Genomic DNA, 24,643 nt, shown 5'->3' with positions numbered 1-24,643 from the left:
TTTCCTGCTGCACCTGGCTGTGATGAAAGCAAGCCAGGACTGTGATGGCTTCTTTAATAAAAGCACCAATCCACAGAGCATTCATCCAGGCTGGGAAATTTTCTGCTGGCACTGCAATCTCTCTTCTTGCTGCAAAAATAAACCCATAACTGTAACACAGCAGCAGGTGAACAGCATCAGGGTTTTATAATACCTCAGGTTGCCCTTACCATGGCAGAGAATTGGAACAACATGGCCTGTCATGTCCTTTCCAACACAAATTCTTCTGGGATTCCATGATAATGCAAAATGGTGATTCAACATCAGCTTGCTTGGAAGGAGAACCTACAAAACTATTAATAAAGATTCACGTTAATTAGTTTTTAAAAAACTCTACAGTCCTGTATGTTTTCTAAATTACTTCCTTTTTTTTTTTTTACCGTCGTGCTTTGAAGAGGTTAAGAGAAAAATGCCAGGAGCTGGTTCCTCTCTGCTCAGGGAAATGCTGCTGCTGGGAGGAGTTATTGAAACTGGCACAAAAACTCTAAATAGCTGCTTAAAAAAAATTCCCCACACAGCCCTGAGCTTTGTCAGAGGACGGCGCCTGCATCCTCCTGTCATATAAGGGGGCTTCACAAACATTTCAGAGCCCAACCCACAGTCTGAGAGGAGCTCCCCATCATCTCCACACCCAAGGGCTGCCAGTAGCTCCCACATGAAGTGGTTGCCCCCACTCCCAGCTCTGTTTGCCCCCTGAGGTCAGCGCTGGTCCCCAGCAGGGATGTGAAAGGTGAAAAGTTCTCGTGAGGTTTTGGGTGGGTGCCTCTCCTACGTGCGGTGGGAGGGCTGCAAGCCCTGCGTGTCCCAGGCAGACCAGTCCCAGTCCCAGCCCCACAGGGCAGGCTGCTGTGGGTTTGGCCAGGTTGAGTGGGGCTGGCTGGGGTGTTTGGGAAACACCCCCTCCCACAGGCACCACTCTTGACTTCCTCTTCCCCTTGCTACTGCACGGCAGAAGTAGGAAGGAAGGAAGGATTGGCGTATGTCACAGAGCTCCTGATGCCCAGCTACGTTTCCCAGCCGACATTGAGAAGCTGAGACCATCCTCATCCCAGCCCAAGAACGGAACAGAGACGAGGGCTGGAGGCCAGGCAAGTACAGCATCTCAATTTTTATGCTTCTGTTCCTCCTCTGTTGGGGGGAGGCAGGTAGGCAACAAAGGGGTTTTGTAGTTCTGGTGTTTCAATGGCATATTTTTATTATTCCTGATCTAACCTTCGGCCACTTGAGTTCAGGGAGCTTCCGGGAGCTTGGCATGGCACCCCTGCCTGAGGCAGGTCAGTCTGTGCAGCCTTTGCAAAGGCAGCTCGCCTGATCTGTACCATTTTGCCTTTGGAGGTAGCACTGAGCCTGGAAATGCAGGTGGTTATGGTGGGGAGGATGCCAGACCTCCAAAACTCCCTTTCCTCAGCAGTCCATGGGCTCAGAGAGGGTGCAGTGTGCCCTTCCCACGGCCTGACACATGGCACTGGGCAGGGTGGCACGGGCTGGGTGCTCACCTGCAGCACCAGGGCTCGGGCTGCCACCTTCCTGTCACCTCCCTCTTGCTAAGGGGATCTCCACCACTGCCAGCTGCTGTTGCCGTGGGAAAGAGGGAAGTGGCACGGCAGCATGGCATGGATGGCTGCCTGGAGGGCTCAGCACAGTGTCACGGCCTGGAGTGCCTGTGCACAGAGCTTCCCGGGTGTCCCTGCACCCCTGCGAGCCTGAGGGAATGGCTGGCACAGGCAGTGAGACCCTCGCTCTTCTCCTCCATCTCTGTGTGCTCTGCAGGCATGTGAGCCTGGGCAGGCATGTGAGCCTGGGCAGGCATGTGAGCCTGGGGAGGGCAGGTCCTTCCCAACACCTCAGAGGCTCCTGGATGCAGATGGAATGCAGGGCCCATGCCAGGTGTCAGGGAAGGCAGCCTGCTCCCTGGTTTTGATGCTTTTCCCAGTGTCACAGCAACAATTCCCAGGCTTCTGGCAGGTGAGGAGCAAAGAGGGGATCACATGTGGTAACATCATATCCTGTGGCAGCAGGGGCGCTGCAACAAGCTGTGGGAAATCTCCAATTGGTGCATTTTGCTGTCCTAGCTGTCACATCCTGCTTCGCAGCGGTTTTGCGCTTTCTGCTGCCGCTGCTGCTGTGTGATTTCAGCAGGTTGGAGGGTGTGGTGTCCCCAGGGCAGGCAGCCCCTTCCCACCCGAGCAGGACCCCCACCCTGACAGACCCAGCAGCGCAAATCCCCTCCTTCCCTTCCTCCCAGGGCTGGGCAAGGCTCCCAGGGGCACCCAGGGACCTTGGTGCTCAGAGCCAAGGGATGCCACAGACCAGGCAGGGATTTGGTGCTCATGGGAGAGAGCTCACCCCACAGATCTGTCCTCTGCAGGCGCTGGAGGCTGCTGGAAGGAAATATATATCAAATATATTCATATTTCCTATAACAGGACATGGGAATAGATATAGATATAGATATAGATATAGATATAGATATAGATATATGGATAGATAGATAGATAGATATAGATACAGATATAGATATATATACTTTTTATTTATTTAATTATATTTATTCTTTACCTGTTTAAAACAAGTTTATGTATATTTATTTTTATATTTTCCCTGTGATTTACATATACAAAATATGTATGAAAAGACATACACACACACTGAGTGTGATATTCAGCCTGGACTGGGAAGGACCTCTCAATGACCACCTGGGTGGGATCTATCTGCATCACACAACTGAGAGAGAGAAAAATCAGCCTCAGACAAGTGACATCCACTCTCCCATCCTCACCATATCCCACTCTGCTCATTTCCCTTCTGTGCTTGGTGTCTGGAGCTGCCCAGATTGCAGGAGTGGGAAGGAGCAGCTCTGCTGGGTGCAATCAATACCTGGCATCTCTGTCACAGCATGATGGTGACCAGGGATGCTTGGCAGTGTGGAGGAAGCACCCATGGGCTCTGGCACTAGTGGAACTTCCCTATTACAGGTGAATGGTGCAAACACCCCCTAGGATACTGGGCATGAGTGCATGCCCTCCCTTTTTGTGGGAAAACAGATGCTTAGCAAAGCCCTGATGGGAACTTGTGGCTAACAGACTTCAAGACTCATCTCTGCTGTTGAGCACTTGTTTTATTTATGACAACAGGATCACTGCTGGCATCAACACTTCCCCTTCAGCCTTATTTATAACTCCCAGCTTGCTCCTCCGTGCAGCACAGCAGCCAGCTCCATCCCAACACAGCAGCCCCCAGCACGTCCTGAGTGCCAGAGTGCCCCAGCTCTGCACCCTGCCCACGGGCAGGGCAGCAAGGACAGCACCCAGCATTTAACCTATGCACCTTCCCTGAGGCCACCCTAACATCTTCTGGCACACAGAGCCCTGGGGGGCATCTTGCCCTAAGGCAGAAGGTGGAATATCCTGGTGGCTTCTGCAGAAGGCTCTTGCTGAGGAACAGGCTTGATCCCGAGCCACCCCAGGCATGTGGTGAGGAGATCAGAGCTCAGGGCCAAGAAGGACCCTGCTCCTGAGGTGCAGCTTTGTCCAGTGATGCCACCATGCAGCCGTGGCCAGGAAGCAGAGCCTGGTGGCAATGTGTCCTGCCCTTAGCTGGGTTGCTCCATCTTGGTGCCCCACTCCCCAACACGGGATGAAAGTGGTTGTGAAATTCTGCAGTTCTGCTCCTTCACACCAGGGCTGGAGGCTGGGCTGTGTGCACCCCTCTGCTTGCCTGAATTTGTGGGAAAGAAGGAGAAAAAAGGAACTTCACAGGCAGAGCACATACAGGAGACGAGGGGCTGGTGGCGACTGCGAGTCTGGGATGAGCTGAAGGGATCATCAAGGGGGTCGGAGGAAATGCTGCTGAGGCCCATGTAAGCACCCTGCTCGTGTAGAGTCAGGCTGAAAACCTGCTTTACCCTCCTCTGAAGGCTGTAAGGAGGCAGACAAAGGCAGAAGCCCCATTTGTTCTCTTTCAAAGCCCTGTGCTCGCCTGCCCACACACCACAGAGTAATTTCCCTCCGTGGCAGAAGAGAAGAACTGTTGAACTTCCTGTTGTTGCCCTCTCCAAGTGTAAGGATGTGCTTCACACTCTTGTGACAAAAGCAAGAAGCCACTGTGGGGGTGAAAAAGGCATCCAAATGAAGCTTACAACATGAACCCTACTTCACAACACTTTATAGCAGCTAGCGCTGGGGGTGTGTTGAGAGTATTTCTGGAGCTTGGGAGCTTTTTTTAACCCAGTTTTAGGGTTGCTCTATTTTATAAGATGAGCCTGTAAGCAGGAAACTCTAACCTCCAGCAAGAATGAGGAGCTCACAGAGCTCTATCCCATCACCACTGCACCCTTTGGCATGGCAGCAGGAATTGAATGCTTGGAAACACTGGGCAGGTAGAAAAGCAGGAGCTCATTGAGTCCATGGGTTTGCTCCTCACAGCATGTGAGGGAACTTCTGGTTTGTAGCAGATTCGGAGCCTAATTAGGCACATTTGGGGTGTCAGTCACGGAGTTCTACAGGAAACAAAGGCAGGGCCCACTTTTCTTTCCTGCAAGCTCAAACTCTGCAGGCAGGATCTGGAGGTGACAGGAGTGTGTTGGGCCAGCTAAGCACAGACCATGCATGACACACAGACAGGAACATTGCAGCCGTGACAATAAATTATGCCCTTAAAATCTTACCATGGGGGACTGTGGTGGTGGAGAGCAACTTGTAGAGCTCTTTGTCCAGAAGGGCTCTGGCCACCCACCACAGGATGGTCTTGTGCAGATGTGGCACAGTGAACTCCCAGGCCACGTCACCCTCAGGGTTTGGCTGGGTGACCTCAGCAGTGCCTCTTGTTGGCTGTGGAGCTCTGCCAGGGACTGGATCCAGGGCAGGGTGGGCTTCCAGATGGCCCCAGCCGTAATCAGTGATAGCCACCACCCTTAGGGTCCTGCCAGATCTCAAAATCTATAGCACAGCTGGGCACCAAACCTCACTGTGCAAACATCACCCTCTGACCTACCTAGACTTTGTCTCTGCCCTTGGGAGGAGACCAGACATCCTTTCAAGGCTGACCAGTGTCATCCTCAGCTGGGGTGGTGTCCTGGAGAGGCTGATGAGCTAAGGCAGCACACCCTGATGCCTCAGAAGGGGATCTGAGCAGCCCTCATGTACAACCTGCCTCAGTGTGTTCTGACGGTTTCTCTTGTGTTCTCATTTCCACATCTCTCTGATCTGTTTATTTGGTGAGCTGACAGGAAGGGGTGATGGCAGGAGCCAAGGAGTGGTTCTTGTCTTACTCAGGGCAGCTATCAGAGCTATTTTGAAACTGATGACCTGGTTTCCAGACACTGTGTCTAGTATTGCTATACAGTGCAATGTCTGTTGTTCCTTTTACTTTTTTATTCCTTTTTCTTCTTTTAACAAATTCCTCTTTTCTGACTTCCCCATGTTCCATGTTGCAAGGCCATTGCATGGTCAGGGTTTGCTCTGCTGGGGAAATGTGTGACACGTGACAGTGTTAATGAATGTGATCTCAACACAGGTTGCCCAGAGAGAAACTGTGGCTGCCCCATCCCTGGGGCACATCCCAGGTGGTCTCAAGGATGCTTTTTGTCCGGCAGAAAATGCCTCGTGGCTGCTGCCTTCAGCTGCCAGCAGTGACCTGGGTGCTGCTGCTGGTGACAACAGGTGAGCCCGACCTGCTTCCTCCCAGCACCTTTCATGGGCAGTGAAAGAGTGGGGGGATCCAAAATGCTGCCCAACAGCAGGGGGAACACAGCACTGAGAGGTGTGCAAAGGCCATGTCCTTCCATTTCCTGGGATCTGGAGTTAACAACACCAGCCAGCTCAGCTGAAGGACAGCAAGGCAGCTGAGGGCCCTTCCAGAGCCCCCAGCATTGGTTTGAGAGGCAGGGCAGGCTCAGGACAGCATGGATGCCTGGTGTTGGTGTCTGAACACCCCCAGCTGCCCCCACACCAACTCTGTCTTCTTGCCTTTCCAGCTTTTGCCATGGAGTGCCCCAAGATGAAGGTGGGGACGTGCAAGGACTGCATTCAGTCTGGTCCTGGCTGTGCCTGGTGCAAGAAGCTGGTAGGTCCATGTAGCTTGTCTGGTTGTCACCCCTCAGCTGTCAGCTAACAGGCATCAGGACAGTCACCCTGCCTGCCTGGCTCTGCCTGACTTCGTTGTGGGAGTGTTTCATGTCCTGAATGGAGGATGGGGCCAGGAGGGATCCAACAGCCATGACCTTTCTCCATCAATACCCATCAAAGGTTTCCTTTTCTCCATCAATGCTCTGGAGACCTGGTTTGGGGGCCAGGTAAATCTTGTGAGGTGCCTGTTCACCCCCTGCTCCTCTGATTTCTGTTTTCCTGCTGGTGTTGTCACACACAGAATTTCACCAAAGCTGGCGAGCCCGACTCCATCCGCTGTGACACCATTGAGCAGCTGAAGCAGAGGGGGTGCCCAGCCAGTGAGATTGAGTTTCCAGGCAATGAGATCAGAAAAACACAGAACAAGCCCTTAAGCAGTGAAACACAGCTGACTCCGCAGGAGGTGCACCTGAACCTGAGGATAGGTATGCTCTGCCTGGTGTTCCCAACTCCTTTCTTCTTGTGGCTTGCCAGCCCTTCCACTCATCCCCAGAGTCACCTGAGACACAGCAGCATTTTGCAGCCTGCATTTCCACCCCTTTTCTTCCAAGAGAGAGGAGGGGTGGGTGATGGCACAAGCTGGCACAAAACATGAGCTGATCCAGCCATCCCTGTCCCTCAGGCCGGCCTGCTGTGTTTGAGGTGAAGTTTCGCCGTGCCATGGGGTATCCCATTGATCTCTACTACCTCATGGACCTCTCCTACTCCATGCTGGATGACCTGGAGAACGTGAAGAAGCTGGGAGGGGAGCTGCTCAGGGCGCTGGAGAGCACCACCCCTTCTCGGCGCATTGGTGAGTGCGGTGGGGTTCGCAGAGCTCCCAGGGTGAGGGAAGAGACAAGAATGTTGACTCCATGTTTCAGAAGGCTTGATTTATTATTTTATGATATATATTGTGTTAAAACTGTACCAAAATTATACCAAAAGAATAGAAGAAAGGGTTTCATCAGAAGGCTAGCTAAGAATAGAAAAAGAATTATAACAAAGGCTTGTGACTGACCGAGACAGTCTGGACAGCTGGAATGTGATTGGCCATTAATTAGAAGCAACCACATGAGCCCAATCACAGATCCACCTGTTGCATTCCACAGCAGCAGATAATCATTGGTTACATTTTTTGTCCGAGGCTTCTCAGCTTCTCAGGAGAAAAAATTTTAAGGAAAGGATTTTTCGTAAAACATGTCTGTGACAGGTGAGCCTCTCTTCAGCCTGGCACATCTGTTTGGGAGGAGCTGCAGGGCTGGAGGGGGATGCGGGGAGTGGACAGCAGGTTGTCCTCTGCAGGGCGAGGGACATGGGCATGTACACTGGGGCCAGCAGATTGCCCTGTGCCCTGTCCCTAAAACTCTGGTCTGGCTGCCCTAGGGTTTGGCTCCTTTGTGGACAAGACAGTGCTGCCATTCGTGAACACGCACCCCGAGAAGCTGAAGAACCCCTGCCCCAATAAGAGCACCAAGTGCCAGCCTCCCTTCGCCTTCAAGCACATCCTGTCGCTGACGGACAACGCCCAGCAGTTTGAGAGTGAAGTGGGCAAGCAGTTCATCTCAGGGAACCTGGATGCCCCAGAGGGAGGGCTGGATGCCATGATGCAGGCGGCAGTGTGCGGGGTGAGTCCTGCCCTCTGCCAGCAGCTGTGCTCAGGCAGGAGGGCTGCTGCCCACACACACCCTGGAGAGGGCTGCTTTCCCCCTCTCCAGTGGGCTCTGGAAGCTCATCCTGCCTGAATTCTGATCCGGCAGCAAGGCAGGTCACTCCAGAGAGCATCTTACCCCAGAGCCTCCTAACCCTGATCTCCCTTAAGCCACCTTCCTTGGGCCCCCTGTCCCATGCTGTGCCTGACACAAGAGTGTGGAAAGGGTGCCCACTGGCACTGTCCTGCCAGCCTTGCTCAGGGACAGGGCCCACTCTGTGTGCCACTTGCAGGACCAGATTGGCTGGCGCAATGTGACCCGCTTGCTGGTGTTTGCTACTGATGACGGATTCCACTTTGCTGGGGATGGCAAGCTTGCAGGCATCCTGACCCCCAACGATGGCAAGTGCCACTTGGAGGACAACATGTACAAAAAGAGCAACGAGTTTGTAAGTACCTGGGGGCTGTTCAGCATATCCAGCACCCCCCACCTCCCTCCTCCAGGCAGAAAAGACAACGTTATGTAAAACAGCCTGTTGCAGAGACCAAAACATCACCTCAATCACCACAAGTTGTGCTGCCACACCCAAAGTGTGTGGCGTGGTCCCCCACCCTCTTCTGCTGGTGGGGGAGGTTATGCTGAGTGTGATATCCCTCTCCCCATCCAGGACTACCCATCTGTTGGCCAGCTGGTCCAGAAACTTGCCGAAAACAACATTCAGCCCATTTTTGCTGTCACCAGTAGGGTGGTGGATGTTTACAAGGTGAGAATATGTCAGATGGTCCAGGTGCCTCCATCCCCTTCCCAGGAGGACGGACACAGCTGTGTGTGTTTCCTGGTGCTGTCTCCTGCTCTGCAGTCATATGGTAGGAAGTGCTCACCTCTTTGCTCTCCACTACAGAAACTCAGTGAGATGATCCCAAAGTCGGCAGTGGGAGAGCTGAACCAGGACTCCAGCAACATCATTGAGCTCATCCAAGTGGCCTACAATGTATGTGCTGGAGTTCCACCTTTCCAATGACATCACCTGCATTTCCAGAACCACCCCAGGCAGCTGAGATCCTGACCTGTGGTGCTCTCTGGCTCTTTTTCCTGACCTGCAACCCCATACCCTCTTGGTTCAGTCTGCTTTTGGACTGATGGCACTTTCTCCACCATTTTTCCAAAGAACCTCTCCTCGCGGATCATCTTGGACCATTCCACCTTGCTGGACACTCTGGATGTCAAATATGACTCCAAATGCAAAAATGACAAGGACTCCGTGGATGAAGAAAAAGGCAAATGCGACAATGTCAAGATCAATGAAGAGGTATGCTCTCCTGTACCAGGAACAGAAGCTTGCACAGCTTCTGTTGCCCATCCTGTTTAGTGACAGGAACCCTGGTTGCTCTTCCAGGCTTTTTGTTTATATTAATTTAATGCCAAGAGTGTCCAAAATGCTCTGGGATGTGGGAGATCCTCCGTTGTTCTGTGTCCTCAGCCTAGGGCCAAAACCACACTCTGACAGCTGGACATCTGGCCCTCCCCTGTCCTACTCTGCCCTTTCTAGGTCACCTTCAAAGTGAAGGTCACAGCCAAGGCGTGCATTCCAAACTATTCCTTTGCCATCCGGCCCCTGGGCTTCACAGACACCCTCACTGTCCACGTGTCCAGCAACTGTGACTGCCACTGCAATGACAAGCCTGACCCAGCTGCTTGCAATGGGCAAGGCAGCATCGAATGTGGCATCTGCAGGTATGTGCTGTCCACCCAAAACACGAGTTCAAATGCTGCCAGAGCTGGGGAATTGCTGGGAGAGGGATGTTGGGACAAACCAGGGCTGAGCTCTGTAGATTTGCACAATTTTTTTTTGTTCAGAGAGGTGAATTTGTGCATTCCCCTTGGAACTGTCCCCTGTGTACACAGAGGCAGGGGCACAATGAGCTGACTCTTCTCTTGGTGGAGGTTATGCTGTTTTCCTAAGGGCTTCAATCTCTCCAACTATCCACCCATCCATCCCAGTATCAAATCATCCACCAATCCACCCACTGAGCAGACACAAATTTCTGTAGAAATCTCTCAAAACCCCATTTCTTGACCGCAGCTCTCGCAGGTCTTTGAGTGTAATTATTGCTTCATGGCCTCTCAGTGACAAGGAGAGGAAAAGACTGGGTTTCCTCAGGAAATACTCACATCTCCTTGGCAAGGGCTTGGAAATTATAAATGTAAGAATAATTTATTTGGTGTTGTGAATATGACTGGTGGAAAAGCAGCATTTCTGAGGTTTGCTCCCTGCTCCAGCATGGCGTTAGCACCAACATGCTGTCATTGCTTTTTGGTGAGGCTGTCCCAGATTTGCTACAGGGGTAGCAAAAGAGAGGTCTGGGCCCTGTGCGTGCCTCAAGGCCACTGACCCAAGCTTGCTCCCCTCCTCTGGCGGCAGCTGCAACTCGAGGTACACAGGGAAGAACTGTGAGTGCGACACCAAAGGGAAGAGCAGCAAGGAGCTGGAGAGCAGCTGCCGCAGGGACAACAGCTCGGTGCCCTGCTCGGGGCAGGGGGACTGCGTGTGCGGGCAGTGCGTGTGCCACACCAGCGACGTGCCTGGCAAGTACATCTACGGCACCTTCTGCCAGTGTGACAACATGAACTGCGAGTTCTTCAACGGCTCCCTCTGCGGCGGCCCAGGTGATGCCCCAGGGACAGCTTCTCCACTGCTTACAAGAATTCACTGCCCAGGGAGATGTGGCCTTTTCGTGCCATAACCCCAGTGGGAGGGTTTGGGGCTGCTGGGTCCCACCACGCCAGCCTGTAGGACCTCCTTGAGGTCCTCAAATGGACTCTGGTGTCGTGAGCGCAGGGTGGGTGGCCTGGCTGTCTGCAGGATCTGAAAGATCTCTTCCTGTGCAGCACGTGGGCAATGCGACTGTGGGGCGTGCAAGTGCCAGCCTGGCTATGAGGGCAGCGCCTGCCAGTGCCAGCAATCCACGCAGAACTGCCTCAACGCCCGCAGAAATGTGTGCAGCCTCCGTGGGACCTGCCACTGCAACCGCTGCCAGTGCACGGGGGGGTACCAGCCCCCCTTCTGCCAGGAGTGCCCAGGCTGCCCTTCTCCCTGTGGCAGATACATGTGAGTGATGGGCACGGGGGCAGCGGGGATCCCCAGTATCCCAGGGATGCACAGGCAGGGCCCAAAATGCCCAAATCCAGGTGAGAGGGTCTCTGCCCCTGCAGATGTGAGCTGCAGCTGCTTGTTTTGCAGCTCCTGCGTGGAGTGCAAGTTCTTCGGCAGCGGCCCCTTTGAGAAGAACTGCTCCCAGGCCTGTGCCAACATCCATCTGCCTACTCAAAACTCAAAAGACGTGAGCACAAATGATAGGAAATGCAGGGAAAAGGATTCCCAGAACTGCTGGATGTCCTTCCATATGGTCCAGGAGGATGGAGAGGAGATATACACCATCATCGTCGATCCTGAGAGAGGTATCCCATCCCCGCTCCTCCTGCCCTGCCACAGGCAGGCTGCCAGCAGGCTGCCCCACCAGGGGCTGCAGCGTGACACCATCTGTCTGTCTGTCTGTCCCACAGAGTGCCCACAGCCTCCCAACATCCCGCTGATCGTGGGCGGCACCATTGCTGGCGTGCTCCTCATTGGCGTTCTGGTCCTGGTCATCTGGCGGTTCCTGATGGAGCTGCTTGACCGCCGGGAATACCGCCGGTTTGAGAAGGAGAAGACCAAAGCCAAGTGGAATGATGTAAGAGAGCCCACCCGTGCCAGTGGGGTGTTCTGGGGTGCCCAGATCCACTGGGGAGGAGACAGTAGGAAGGGACATCCTTTCCATGTAGACCTGAGCCCTCCCCACTGCTCGTTTTTCAGCCCAGCTGGATTTTGCCATTTAGGGGCCTAAATATCCTATGGATAAATATCCTACAGCCTAAATATCCTTCTTCCAATGCTGTCGGTGCTGTTGGCATTGGGATGGGTGGGATGGGTAGTGCTCTGCTGGAAAACCCAACACAAGCCTCTCTCTTCTCTCCCCCCAGGCTGATAATCCCCTCTTCAAAAGTGCCACCACCACTGTCGTCAACCCCAGATTTACTGAATGAGGCAATACCTGGCAGCACTGGGATGCACTGTTAAATAAGGAAATGCCAAGCTAAGGAAAGCTCATACTAAGGAAATCTTAAACCAAGTCTCCCATCCCTTCTTCTTTATCCTCATGGTTTCATCCCTTCTTCCGAGAGGCCCCCATCATGTCAGATGCTGCCTGAGGGACTGCACCCATGCCAGCCTCCTGGCCCACTGCTTGATGATTGTGTTGATGGAGCTGGTAGAGGGGAACACCACAGGAACATGCAGTGGCTCCTGTCCCATCTCCTGATGCTAACTTTGCTATTGGGACACTGAGCCTCAAAGCCAGCTGAGAGCACAGAGCACTTCCAGCTTTGATGTTGAGCTGGGATTTCAAAACTGCCATCTCTCTTCTGCTGCAGCAGGATCTGCCTCCAGGATCTGCTCCATGCCTTCCCCTGCTGCACTGGTCTCCACCACTGTGCAATGTTTTCCAGAGAACTCACTGCTGAGTAGGACAGAAGGGGTCCAAGCAGCTGCTCCAGAGGCTGCAGGGATATGATGGGCCTGAGGGCTGGTCAGCACCTCTGCCTTGCCATGAAGAGCAGCTGGAGAACATGCACTGGATCTTTTTCCCAAATCACCAACTGCTTCCTGACACCACTCAGATCTACCTCAGGCAAGGTTCTGCCTGGGCTTCTGCATGCTTGGCTTACCTCCATCATGCCTTGAAGTCCTCTGCACTGTAAGGAGCCACTGTTTGATCTATGACACTGGATCTGTGATCTATGAGCACCTGGAAAATGAAGGTTGGAGGTCAACCATAGCTTCTTCCACCCCATAGGGCATGATCTTCTCCCTGCTTTGCCAGCATGTCAGACATACCAGGAGCCAGCTGTGCAAAACACCTGGCAGTGCCCAGAGCATCTCCAGCACTTATCCCAACCACACAACATTGTGCGTCATTCCTGTGAAATGGTGGTACAATTCCTTGTTTGCTTTAAATTTGGGATTAATTTACAAAGAGTTGTATTGTGTTGCATCTTTGTTTGCTCTCTGAAGCAGTTTAGTAAAGATTAATATATAAATTAAATACATCTGTCCTGCTAAGAATTAGGTGCAAGGGCAGCAGCTAAAGCATTCATTGGAGAAACTGCAGTCCCATCTTGTCATTGCTGCCACTGTTTTCCATAAATACAGTGCCTGGGAAAGATCCCAGCTAGAGAAGCCAACTGTTTTCTACACAATTTGCCATCTGTGCCATGAATGGTATTCCCATTGCAATCCAAAACTGACTCACTGAATAGTGCAGAGCAGTGCTTGTCCCTGCCCTTGTGCTGGCAGCTGTACATAGACCACCTCAAATGAGATTGGCAGTGCCACATCAGACCAGGGGTCAATTGGGGCCATTTCATTGTTCTTAAGCAGCGACTGTGAGGGGCTAGGGCAAGGTAAGAAGAAAGAAAGTGTGTCTGATAATCCTTCTAGTACTATCCCAGTCCGCAGCTATTTTTGGCTTCAGGACCCTCAAAATGTTGTCTTGTTTTTGCTAAGAGCAGGCTGGGACACACCGGTCAGGTCACAGAATCATGAGATCATTAATGTTGGGAAAAGCTCTAAGATGATTGACCTTGTAACCACTAACCCAGCACTGCCAGGTCCAACACTAAACCATAATTTCTAAGTGCCACATCTACACACCACATCCCTGAAGGCCAGGCTGCCAAGGTTGCACACCTGAGCCCCTGTAGATGCTTTCTGGGCACTGTGCCTGCCAGGCTCCTCTCAGCTGGGAAAGGGAGAAAGGCCAAACTGCTTCCAAGGGGCTGCAGGAGCTGCCAAACCTCATCCCAAGAGAAACAAAATCACCCAGCTGAGCCAACAGTCCGTGCCTTCATTTTTATTACAGCAAGGAGCTCCCATGCATTTAATCCACTCGTGTGCCAAAGGGAAGGCTTCCAATATTCTTCAGATAACGGGGCCAGCCCCACACGTCTTCCAGGCAGAAGTTCAGGTTCCGTGCCAGATGCTTTATCAGCAGGTAGGTGCCACCCAGCCCTGCTGCCCCCACTACAAACAGCCCTCTGTTAATTACCTGCAAGTGCAAAGAGAAACCCCAACATCGTCACAGGCTGGCCCCTACCCTGCAGCACCAGCAAAGTCATCACTCATGAGAACATCCCACCACCAAAGCTGAGCAGTGCTGGTGTGCAGGCGGCCTGGGGAGGGTGGGCACCAGCCCTGACCAACCTTTGTCTGCCATTTCCAGCGCTGAAGGGCCTCGTGGTACCGAATTCTGGTGAAGGTCACCTGGGAGGGGGTGCAGGACAATGTCACCATGCCAAAGCCAGGCAGGAGGAGCTCACAGAGGTGGGGAATGACAGGCTGGCTTACCATGGTGTACAGGGGGACGATGGTGGAGGGCATGAGGGCGTGCAGGAGGTTGTCCACGCGCTTGCGGAAGATGAACCACGTGGAATTGACGTGCTCGCGCATCTGCAACAGAGCAGCAGTCACCCCTGTGCAACAGCTTCTGTCAGAGCTTTGCCAGCTCTCCCGCTGTCCTGGAGGGCATGCAGGGCCTCCTCAGCCCCAGTGACATTCCCAAGGAGCTCTGAGGGTACAGCCTGGCAGGGTGAGAGCCCAGCCCTGCCTGCTGCGTGCATCCTGAGAGCTCTGCTGTGTGCATGGCGATGGAACCACAGGTCTGTGTGGGGCTCACCTACCTCTACATAATTGTACATGGCTAAATCTGAGATTGCGTGGTCATCTGGCACCCTCAGTCTGGAGAACTCGGGGAGGCAGGCAGCTGGGGGAAGAAAGAAGCAGTTCACAGGCAGCTCCCTGCAGGGCACCCAGCTGCCCTCAGGTTCCTCTGCTCCCTCATGTCCCCAGCCACGTCACTTACCAAGGTCATTGTGGAACTGGTCCATCAATTCATCAAAGACCAGACAATCTTCAAAGCCCTGGGAGGAATATTAGGAGGTTAACAGGCATAAACAGGACACATACATTCACAAGTGCTCTCATGGATGCTTAGCTGGTGTAGCTGTTTGGTCCCACTGACCACAGCCTCAGAGCAGGAGTTTTACTCCAGGCCCCTCTGACAGGGGTCTTGAGGGAAATTGAGGGGATTGCCCTTCCCAGCTGCCTGGACCCCCCTCCCATATCGTCCTCTGCTCCGTGGGAAGGTGGCATCACCTCCCTGTCCCCTGTCCTTCCCAGGAGCACATCCTGACGGGAGCTCAACCCCTGCCAGTGCAGAGGACATCAGGCTGTGGGACAGGCCAGCCCATGAACTCCCCAGAGTTAAACACTAAAACCAGGCATTTGTGGGTGAAAGGAGTGGGATCCCCACCAAGAGGGACAGGCCAGCCAGGAACTTACTGCATTCATGCCCTGTCCATAGAAGGGCACAACAGCATGAGCAGCATCTCCCATCAGTACGCACCGCGAGGAGAGGTGGTAGGAGGAGCACTTCACAGAGATCATGGCCTGGGCTGGCAGCAAAAAGTAATCGTGCTTCAGCTCTTGCCTTCAGGTAAAACAACAGATTTTGGTGTGTGGGACCACGAGAGAAGAGCAGGCTGTGCCCCAGCCAAGCTGAGGAGGCCAGGCCACAGACACTGTCAGCTCTGCTGTGCAATCCCCAAGCCTGGGCACTAGGCTGTTTGTGCTGGGAAAAATGTGGAAGTCAGCTGTGGGCCAGACATTTTGTCTGCAGGTTTTAAGTTCTGCACACAAGTTAATTAATATTAAATCAATAACTTGATTACTGACATCTTGGTCCTCTCACTGTGAGCAGTGGCAGATGTTGGTCAATGTGGGAAGGACATACCAGAGAATATCAGAGTTTGTCAGTTATTATGAAGTTCTGGGATAATTCATTTTAAGAGGAAAGGAAACTGCCTCATGCTGTTGATATCATCCAAGAAAAAGCCCATCCCATAACAGATACCTGTGTTGATGGGTGAAAGGGGAGATGGGAGCACTTACTCTCCAATGAGGGGAATGGCATCTGGGAAGTAGGTCTGGAAAAACCCCAGCACTTGCTCTCCTGTTTTGAGCTTCTCAAACTCCTCAAAGGGCATGAAGAGCGTGCAGGTGAAGGACTTGTCCTGCCAGCCAGGAAAGAGGGTCAGTCAGAAGCCCAGAGGGCAGAGAGAACACCTGAAGCAGCAGCTCAGTGCCCAGCCTGCCACCTGGCAATCACAGTGACCCACTGGCACAGCAAGGGATGAATGGTGGGCAGGCAGAAGGGTCTCAAGGGTCTGGAGCACAAGTCCTGTGAGGAGCAGCTGAGGGAGCTGGGGGTATTTAGCCTGGAGAAAAGGAGGCTCAGTGGAGACATCACCACTCTCTACAACACTGACAGGGGGATGTAGCCAGGTGGGGTCAGGCTCTGCTCCCAGGTAACAAGGGACAAGATGAGAGGACACAGTCCTAAACTGCACAAGGGGAGGTTTAGACTGGGCATTGGGAAGAATTTCTCCACAGAAAAGGTGATCAGACATTGGAGTGGGCTGCCCAGGGAGCTGGTGGAGTCACTGTCCCTGCAGGTTTTCAAGAAAGGACTGGATGTGGCACTCAGTGCCATGGTCTGGTTGACGAGGTGGTATTGGGTCATGGCTGGACTCTGTGATCTCAGAGGTGTTTTCCACTCTAATTGAGTCTGTGTTTTGGTTATCCTGTGACTCCTGACCCACCCAATCCCTGCCACCAGAGCCGTTCATCCCCACCAGCCCCGTGCTGTGCCCCAGGAGAGCGTGGCCTGGGTTAGCACCATGTTGGGCAGCGCAATCATCATGAAGGTGTTCCTCGGCCAGATGTGGAGGTAGTTGGGTTCCATGGCAAACTGAAAGAGAAAGAGAATAAAAAGAATTGTATCCTTGACCAGCCCAGGCTCTGGCTCCCCTCCACACCACCACAACAGCTCCCATGGGAAGATGCAACAACTGCAGGGCCTCTATCTGGTCAACGATGCTCCAGGGAGACACAGAGCAAGGGAAAGAGGAAAGAGCAATAAATATGGGCAAAATAATCTGATGTTTTGCAATCTGATGTTTTGCACTCCAGGAGAGGCTCTCTAGGATTTTTGCATGCAGGTACCAACACTGGCCCCACTTTTGGAAGAGGAAGAGATCCCTGCCTTATCTCAGTAAAAGGTTTGATCCCCTGCCTGAACCCCAGGTGAGAAATTAACTCTCCCAAAGCTGCTGCAGCAGAGCCACAGTGAGAAGGGGGTGGGATATCCAGCCTGTGGGACAGGCACACTCACATCTCCATCCTTGGGAGGGATGGTCAGCTCCATGTAGCCGTGAGGAATGTACTCGTGGCTGTAGTTGAAGCGTGTTTGCCTCATGAACTGTTTCCTCACTGTTGAGAAGGCTCCATCACACCCCACGATGAGATCATAGGTCACCTCCAAGGTCTGCTGGTCAGACCTGGAAGCAGGACAGTACCTTGGATCAATCTGCTCCTTAGGGCCCCTTCCCACCCTAACCATTCCATGATTCTGTGGTTAACCCTCCTGTAACTCCAGGCCAGCTCAGCACCACTGTGCCCAGAGGATATGCCTTTTGCAAAATGTATTAAGTAAATAAATTAATTAAAATGTATTAACAGTCTTCTAGGATGGGGGGAAGATGGGATCTCACTGCCTGGGAAGCACAGCACTAGGAGGAATAATTATCCTGTAGTTTATCAAAAGCATAACTCTGCCAGGTCTACTCAGCAATGAACTTTTGAGATGCAGAGCCTGCAGCACCTGCCAGGAGGATGGGGGCAGGACCAGAACCTCTGTGAAAGGCTGTGGAACAAGGTCATGGAACCTCAGAACGGTTTGGGTTTGAAGGGACCTTAAAGCTCAGCCCGTTCCAGTCCCTGTCATGGGCAGAGACACAACACCAGGGCCTGGAACATTCCCAGGGATGGGGCATCAGCAGTTATCCACCCTCCCTGATGAGCAATCTGTCCCTGAACCCAGAGCCATGAATTCTGGTGGTTTATCCCCTGCACAGGTCAGGAAGTGTGTGCCGGCTGCCAACCTGGGTATTGAGGGAATTGCTTAAACCTTCCTCAGTTTCCCCATGAGGGAATGCTGCCTTGATGTCTCTCCTTTCCAAAGCTTTGCCTGCACAGTGGTTTCAAAACTGAGATTGCTCAATTGTTTGAGGTTTTATGAATGATTAAGCAGAAGCTGACTGAGCACAGTTAGTGCTTGATCCCACGCTTGCCCAGGGATTACCTTTTTATGGATAATGTCCCCAGCTCTGCATTGCACCCGAGGAGCTTGTGTCCAAAGAACAGTTTGGTGTTGGAGTACTTCTCAGCAGCTGTGAAAAGAAAAGACAACTAAATGTCTGTCAAAAGAGAAAGACAAAATTACAGTAAACCCCTCCACAGTGACTGCAAAAAATATTTCCAAGAGATCCCTAAATTATAGGGATTTTTGCCATTACAGCAAATAATTTGCATGAGGGCCAGCAGGCAGGGCACACTGGGACTGGTCAGCTATGGTATAAACTACTTGAAAAATGCAAGGAATCCTGCAAGGATCTTTTTCTTCCCCACAGTGACATGAGTCATTGACTGCTTTGCACCATCAGGTTCAGGATGGGATGAGGTGCCTGCAGTCGGTGGGGAATTGGCATAAATTTGGTCTGGTCTGATTGGCCCTAGAGCTCCAATTTCTATTTGTCTCTGTACAATCAGGGGTTATGGAAAATGCCCCAATCCATGACAAGGCTGAGAAGGTCTATCCTGCTCAGCTGGGAACCAGCACAGGTTTTCCTCTGCTCGTTCAGGTTTGCACCTTGTGAGATCTGGGTAAGACAGCTTGGGGCTCAAAGTCTTCTAATCACCATAAATCCCCAGGAAAAAGTGTGTTATAGGAATTTGCAAACAGAAGTGACAACCCACCTGTCAGCAGCTCTTTGTTTAAGTTTGCTCTGTCCACAGAGAGAATGTACTGCAAGGCAAGCAAGCAGAAAGCTTTGCTGAAGGACACTCTGCATGGCCAGAGAGGAAACCATCCCTTCCCTCATTCTCCCCAGCCTCTCCACATCCACGAGCCCCACACTGTCCATGACACAGAGACACAAATGCTAACAAAGTCCTCCCGTGCTCTGCAGAGCAGCTCCAGTACCTGGTCCTTCTTGCCATAAGGGATGGAGTATTTTTTCCCTGAAGGTGTGTGTATCCTCCTTGCCCTCATGGGAATGCCCTTGGCCACAATCTGAAACAGAAGAGAACACAACCCACACTTCTGGTCAAAACTGTGGGGTTTTAGTGCAAATTACAAAGCAACATCCCCTCCAGGGAGAATGGGGGGGCTCTTTGCTCACACATTTCCAAATCACCAGGGAAATCTTGACCAGGGCTGTCATGTGAATTCACTACACCTTACTGAGATTACTTACAAGCTCATGCTCATAAAAATCAGAGGGAAATTGTTTTTGGATAGAGGGGGCATGAAAAACCCCAGAGTGCTGGACAGGGCAGGGGATGAAAGCCAAATGACACCCTGGGACTGGGATGTGTGTTGTCAAAGTGTCCTGGATCTCTGCAGGGATCTGGGAGCAGGAGATCCCACCAGTGCCAGCAGCAGGATGTTAAATGGCAGCCAGTACCCTGCAGGAGAGTGCTGGGCTCCCAGCCAGGCGTGCTGGGCAGAAAGCTGCGCGGATGGATTTCAGGGGTCAGCCCAAAGATCAAGGATTTCTGGGAAAAAACAAATCCGGGCATGCCAGTGGGGAAAACAGCTGCCTTTATTGCATCCTGCTGCGTTGCATCAGCTCTTTTGGGAGCCCATCTACTCCTGCCCTGCTTGCCCTCTGCTCCAGCAGGGAGGGGAGCACAAAAGGGAGGAAAACACTGGAAGGAGCTTTGTGTCTCAGGGGTGGGCAGGATCCTGCTGCAGATGTGCTGTGAAGCAGGGGAGAGTGAGACGGAGTGGAAATTCTCCAGAGTGGAAATCCATTTTGATTTAGGTGAAATGTACATCTTTGAGTCTGTGGCTAGAAAACAGAGCTATGTAACCTGACTGCAAAGCCTAGGCTCAGAGAAACTGATTCAATGAAGGACAGAGATAAGAGAGGAGGGACAGAGGGTGATACAGAGAGACACAGAGGCTGCTGTGAGAGCAGGTCAACCTGACCTAGGAATTCTTTCGGATAAAGAAGAACTAGCGGCAAATGTCACTGAAATTCGTAAAAATGAATATGTATGAACCCATGGTGAACTTGTATGCATATGTATCTGAGAAGGGGATAAAAAGGGACCTGAAATTCCCAGTACTCATGTCTTTTAAGGAGAGCAATCTCCACATGCATCCGGCACTGTAATAAAGATACCAGCCTTACAACTTTCACAAAGTTGTGGAGTTTTTAGTTATCTCGGCAAAACAAGAGCCAGACTGCAGTGGAAGAGGGACAAGAAGGGACAGAGAGCAAGAGAAGGTGGCAGAGTACCTGCTCCTCCATGCCCACGGCTCGCAGGGCTTGGCGTCCCCGGTGGGACAGGGCCAGGTTGATGCTCCTGCCCCGGGCAAAGCTGGACACTCGGATATCTGCAGGGAGACACAAAGCTGGACACTGGGATATCTGCAGGAGACACAAAGCTGGACACTGGGATATCTGCCACAAAGCTGGACACTGGGATATCTGCAGGGAGACACAAAGCTGGACACTGGGATATCTGCAGGAGACACAAAGCTGGACACTGGGATATCTGCAGGGAGACACAAAGCTGGACACTGGGATATCTGCAGGAGACACAAAGCTGGACACTGGGATATCTGCCACAAAGCTGGACACTGGGATATCTGCAGGGAGACACAAAGCTGGACACTGGGATATCTGCAGGGAGACACAAAGCTGGACACTGGGATATCTGCAGGAGACACAAAGCTGGACACTGGGATATCTGCAGGGAGACACAAAGCTGGACACTGGGATATCTGCAGGGAGACACAAAGCTGGACACTGGGATATCTGCAGGGAGACACAAAGCTGGACACTGGGATATCTGCAGGGAGACACAAAGCTGGACACTGGGATATCTGCAGGAGACACAAAGCTGGACACTGGGATATCTGCAGGAGACACAAAGCTGGACACTGGGATATCTGCAGGGAGACACAAAGCTGGACACTGGGATATCTGCAGGAGACACAAAGCTGGACACTGGGATATCTGCCACAAAGCTGGACACTGGGATATCTGCAGGGAGACACAAAGCTGGACACTGGGATATCTGCAGGGAGACACAAAGCTGGACACTGGGATATCTGCAGGAGACACAAAGCTGAACACTGGGATATCTGCAGGAGACACAAAGCTGGACACTGGGATATCTGCAGGAGACACAAAGCTGGACACTGGGATATCTGCAGGGAGACACAAAGCTGGACAAGTTGTAGGGGGAGTCCAGCCTGGACCCTCTGTGCCACTCTAGCCTGGAAGAAGCAGCAGCTCCAATCCAGCAGAGGGAAAGGAGGATACCAACTATTGTCACAGACATCTTTTATGGAAAATCCTTTCTTTAGGATTTTTCCTCCTGAGAAGCTGGGAGGCCTCAGGAACAAAATGTAAACATTGATTATCTGCTGCTGTGGAATGCAACAGGTGGATCTGTGATTGGCCCATGTTGAATGTTTCTAATTAATGGCCAATCACAGTCAGCTGGCTTGGACAGAGAGTCTGAGCCACAAACCTTTGTTATCATTCTTTCCTATTCTGTTCTTAGCTAGCCTTCTGATGAAACCCTTTCTTCTATTCTTTTAGTATAGTTTTAATATAATATATATCATAAAATAATAAATCAGCCTTCTGCAACATGGAGTCAGATCCTCATCTCTTCCTTCAACCTGAGACCCCTGTGACATGGTCACAACTTTGTTCATGGCTGATCAGATGGAAATGTCTGGGCATTGGCTTGTTCCTTCTCCCATTTGCCTCATTTGGACTTGCTGGGATGTCTGGCCAGTGCATGGGGCAGAGCCTGCTCGTCCCAGCATGTGTATCAGTGTAAGCAAAGGGCCAAAAGCTGGAGCAGTGCAGTGGGATCCATCCAGCCCAGAAGGCAGGTGAGAGCCATCAGAGGCTTTTTGAAGCTGTGGAACCTCTGGCAACGTTAAGCTGTGCAGCAGAACACCTGTTCTGATGTCTATCAGGGCAGGAAGAGTTACCACAGAGTGTCAGGCACGGCTCCTCCCTCCCTGCACTGCAAAACTTGAGTTATTTCCATGGTATCATTCCCACCTGCCCCTTGGCTTGCCACCTCTGCCCAGGTCTTTTTTGTCTGCCAGCTAACAGATGACCAATTTCTCTGCCTTTGAGCCAGTGGCTTGGCTCTAAATCCAAATTTCTCTTTTGTGGTGCCTCATGGATCTGGAGGCTCCATCTCTTCTTCTGACCCAGCACTGTGCTATAATGCTTTCTGCAGAGACCAGGCTTCAAAGGTGGGGATTTGAACCAGTGTTTAAGCCAAGAATATAAAAAGGGCATAATTTCAGCAGCTAAAGAGTGGGTTCCCTCCACACAAGATGAACTTCAAGTAAGTGCTCCTCCCCATCACAAGAGCTAAAGAGGAGAGAAAAAAGAATATCCTCAAAGTGCCACTCTCAGCTTTCATTATTTTCTTACCGTTCCGGTGAGCTCCCACAGTAATGATCAGGCTGACCTTACCTTCTCTGGCTTCATAAACGTCAACATGGAAACCTCTTCTGGCAAAGAAACAGGCATTTAATGCTCCCACCTGCAAGACAGGGATCAGGAGAGGTGGATGAAGTATCTCAGGGGTCACTGCTGAGATGCACCAAAGGAAAGAAGTGGTCAGGGGATGCAGCTCAACATAAACAGGGAGGTGCTTTGACCAAGAAACTCAGAAGACATTTTACTGAAGGGCAGTCCTCTGCCAGCCCTGTGTGTTTGCAGAGTCTCCAAGGCAAAAGACACCCATCAAAACTCTTTTTTTAAAGTCATACCAAGCTCAGGCTTGTTTACACACAGCAACTGAATGCAGCAGGGCTCACCTGGTGTAGGCAAGCTCCAGCTCCTCTCTGGACTGTGTTTACCTCCCTCACCAGTATTCAGGGCACAGCAGCATTCCCTTGGGAACACAGTGAGGGAGAGCACTACAAATGTGTCCTGTTTGTAATTTAAACTAATTTTTAAATTTAATTTCCATTATGAATTGCTGCCAGAACTACAGCCTCTTCTGTCATCACTCTTTTCCAAGAAGCTAATGGCCAAAAAGTCCAGGGAGAGATGTGGATGCTGCAATGCCCCAAGCTGTCATAGAATCATTCATAGAATGGTTTGGGTTGGGAAGGAAGCTAAAGACCATCTTGTCACATCCCCCTGCCATGGGCAGGGATACCTTCCACCAGTCCAGCTTACTCAGAGCCCCATCCAGCCTGGCTTTTGGTGTCACACCTCTCTGCAAGCAGCAGTGCATGAAAACCATCCCCAAACAAAAGTGGGCAGAGGAAGGTGTTTCCTCTCAGCCTGGCATTTACTGGTTTCAGCTCTTGCCAAGCATTTCACGTCGGAGCTTTGGCTACAGCCAAAATCAGCCAAGGGACAGGGCAGCCCAAACAAGGATTGGAGTTCAGGGTACCTGGGCACCACTGCTCCAGCCACCCCCAAACCCTTCACCCCAGAAAAGAGCAGGAGCCTCCCACAGCAGGAGCTCCATCAACACCCCATCATCTGACACAGGAATGACTTGAAGAAAAGCATTCACCCCCACATCCAAGCAGTGTTTTCACATCCTCAGCTCCCAGCCAACAACCACGCAGCAGCCAAAAGGCATTTCCTACCAGACCACCACCAACAACAGCAACTCTCTTCCCTCGTGGGTCCCAGGGCTCCATGCTGGCTCAGCCCCTGGGGCTCAGCTCCTGCTCTGTCTCTGATCCCTGTGCTTCTCCCCAGCCCCAGTGCCCTTGCCAGCGGGGAGGGGAGGGGAAGGGAAGGAATGTGGGTGGCTGAGTCATGCCTGGGCTCTTCTGCCCCCAATTCACATTAAAGTTTAACTCCCAGCTCAGGGACTGTCAGGGAGTCAGCCTGGGGTGTTGAGATGGCAAAGTCAGGCAGTCAGGCTGCTTTGGAAATTGCAGAGCAATCCTGCAGTCTCCAAGGAATGCACACAGAGCAGGAGGAGAGCTTGCATGGGCCAGGCTTTTGCTGGTGCTTCACTGGGATGAAACTGCAGAAGCACTGGTGGGACAATGCGGGGCGACTTCTGAAACCTCTCCTTAGGCTGGGATTGAGCCACGCTGCTCTCCCAGGAGCCTCATCCCATCTTTGAGGACATCCCTCCTCCAAGGAAGCTCTGTGTGTGTGTGGCTCAGGGTTTTGGGGTGGGATGAGAGCCACACTTCTTGCCCAGGAACCTCATCCCATCTTTGAGTACATCTCTCATCCAAGGAGGCTGTGTGTGTGTGGCTCAGGGTTTTGGGGTGGGATGCTTATGAGAGAGCTCATGCCTGCTCTGCAGAAGCTTTCCAGGACTTAGACAAGGCTAAGGCAGGCATCATTTCACATGGAAATGCTCTGCAGGCATCATTTCACATGGAAACGCCCTGCTGAGCCAGTGCTGCCCACAGTAAGCATTGCAAAGGGAGGAGCCAATTAGAGCCAAATACAATAATTAAACAGCAGACAGTGAAACTGCAGATGTTTGTATCACCAAGTACAATTTATTGCTAAACCTGCCAGGCCCCAGCAGATTTGGCTCAGAGAATCATTAAGGTAGAAAAAGTAGAAAAAGCCCTCTAAGAACACAACCCCTAT

General features: G+C 52.0%; 2 protein-coding genes across 2 annotated transcripts; one reads left to right on the top strand and one right to left on the bottom strand.

Annotated features, from left to right (window-relative positions):
• The first annotated feature begins 1,882 nt into the window (after positions 1–1,882).
• Positions 1,883–12,936, top strand: ITGB2 (integrin subunit beta 2). The gene is made up of 16 exons (XM_059475760.1): positions 1,883–2,004; positions 5,554–5,699; positions 6,014–6,102; positions 6,406–6,589; positions 6,787–6,957; positions 7,530–7,771; positions 8,088–8,243; positions 8,463–8,558; positions 8,697–8,786; positions 8,964–9,104; positions 9,345–9,529; positions 10,218–10,462; positions 10,685–10,904; positions 11,037–11,254; positions 11,360–11,526; positions 11,816–12,936. The coding sequence occupies exons 2-16, from the start codon at positions 5,615–5,617 to the stop codon at positions 11,876–11,878; spliced, it is 2,352 nt and encodes a 783-aa protein (XP_059331743.1). The 5' UTR covers positions 1,883–2,004; positions 5,554–5,614; the 3' UTR covers positions 11,879–12,936.
• Positions 12,937–13,728: 792 nt separating this feature from the next.
• On the bottom strand, positions 13,729–23,780 carry KMO (kynurenine 3-monooxygenase). Its single transcript, XM_059476026.1, has 15 exons — positions 23,668–23,780; positions 22,532–22,601; positions 20,315–20,412; positions 18,991–19,080; positions 18,765–18,813; positions 18,091–18,178; positions 17,122–17,287; positions 16,627–16,698; positions 15,840–15,961; positions 15,231–15,378; positions 14,752–14,809; positions 14,570–14,652; positions 14,238–14,339; positions 14,094–14,153; positions 13,729–13,938 (listed from the first exon to the last, which is right to left on the bottom strand). Exons 1-15 carry the CDS (start codon positions 23,719–23,721, stop codon positions 13,771–13,773), a joined length of 1,428 nt encoding a protein of 475 aa, XP_059332009.1. The 5' UTR covers positions 23,722–23,780; the 3' UTR covers positions 13,729–13,770.
• Positions 23,781–24,643: the final 863 nt, after the last annotated feature.

The sequence above is a fragment of the Ammospiza nelsoni genome, chromosome 7 (genome assembly GCF_027579445.1).
Source record: "Ammospiza nelsoni isolate bAmmNel1 chromosome 7, bAmmNel1.pri, whole genome shotgun sequence".
Lineage (NCBI taxonomy): Eukaryota > Metazoa > Chordata > Aves > Passeriformes > Passerellidae > Ammospiza > Ammospiza nelsoni.
Note: the sequence above shows the minus strand (reverse complement) of the source record. Positions and strands in the feature narration are given on the sequence as shown.

What these genes read in the sequence shown, in the direction of transcription:
- ITGB2 (XM_059475760.1), top strand. Translation starts at nt 5,615, where the DNA reads ATGCTTTTTGTCCGGCAGAAAATGCCTCGTGGCTGCTGCCTTCAGCTG. An exon ending in GGGTGGTGGATGTTTACAAG is followed by an intron (nt 8,559 to 8,696) that starts GTGAGAATATGT and finishes TCTCCACTACAG; the next exon opens with AAACTCAGTGAGATGATCCC. An exon ending in CCAAAGCCAAGTGGAATGAT is followed by an intron (nt 11,527 to 11,815) that starts GTAAGAGAGCCC and finishes CTCTCCCCCCAG; the next exon opens with GCTGATAATCCCCTCTTCAA.
- KMO (XM_059476026.1), bottom strand. Translation starts at nt 23,721, where the DNA reads ATGGAGCCCTGGGACCCACGAGGGAAGAGAGTTGCTGTTGTTGGTGGT. An exon ending in GGGACATTATCCATAAAAAG is followed by an intron (nt 17,288 to 18,090) that starts GTAATCCCTGGG and finishes TCCTGCTTCCAG; the next exon opens with GTCTGACCAGCAGACCTTGG. An exon ending in TGATTGCGCTGCCCAACATG is followed by an intron (nt 15,962 to 16,626) that starts GTGCTAACCCAG and finishes CCTGGCTGGCAG; the next exon opens with GACAAGTCCTTCACCTGCAC.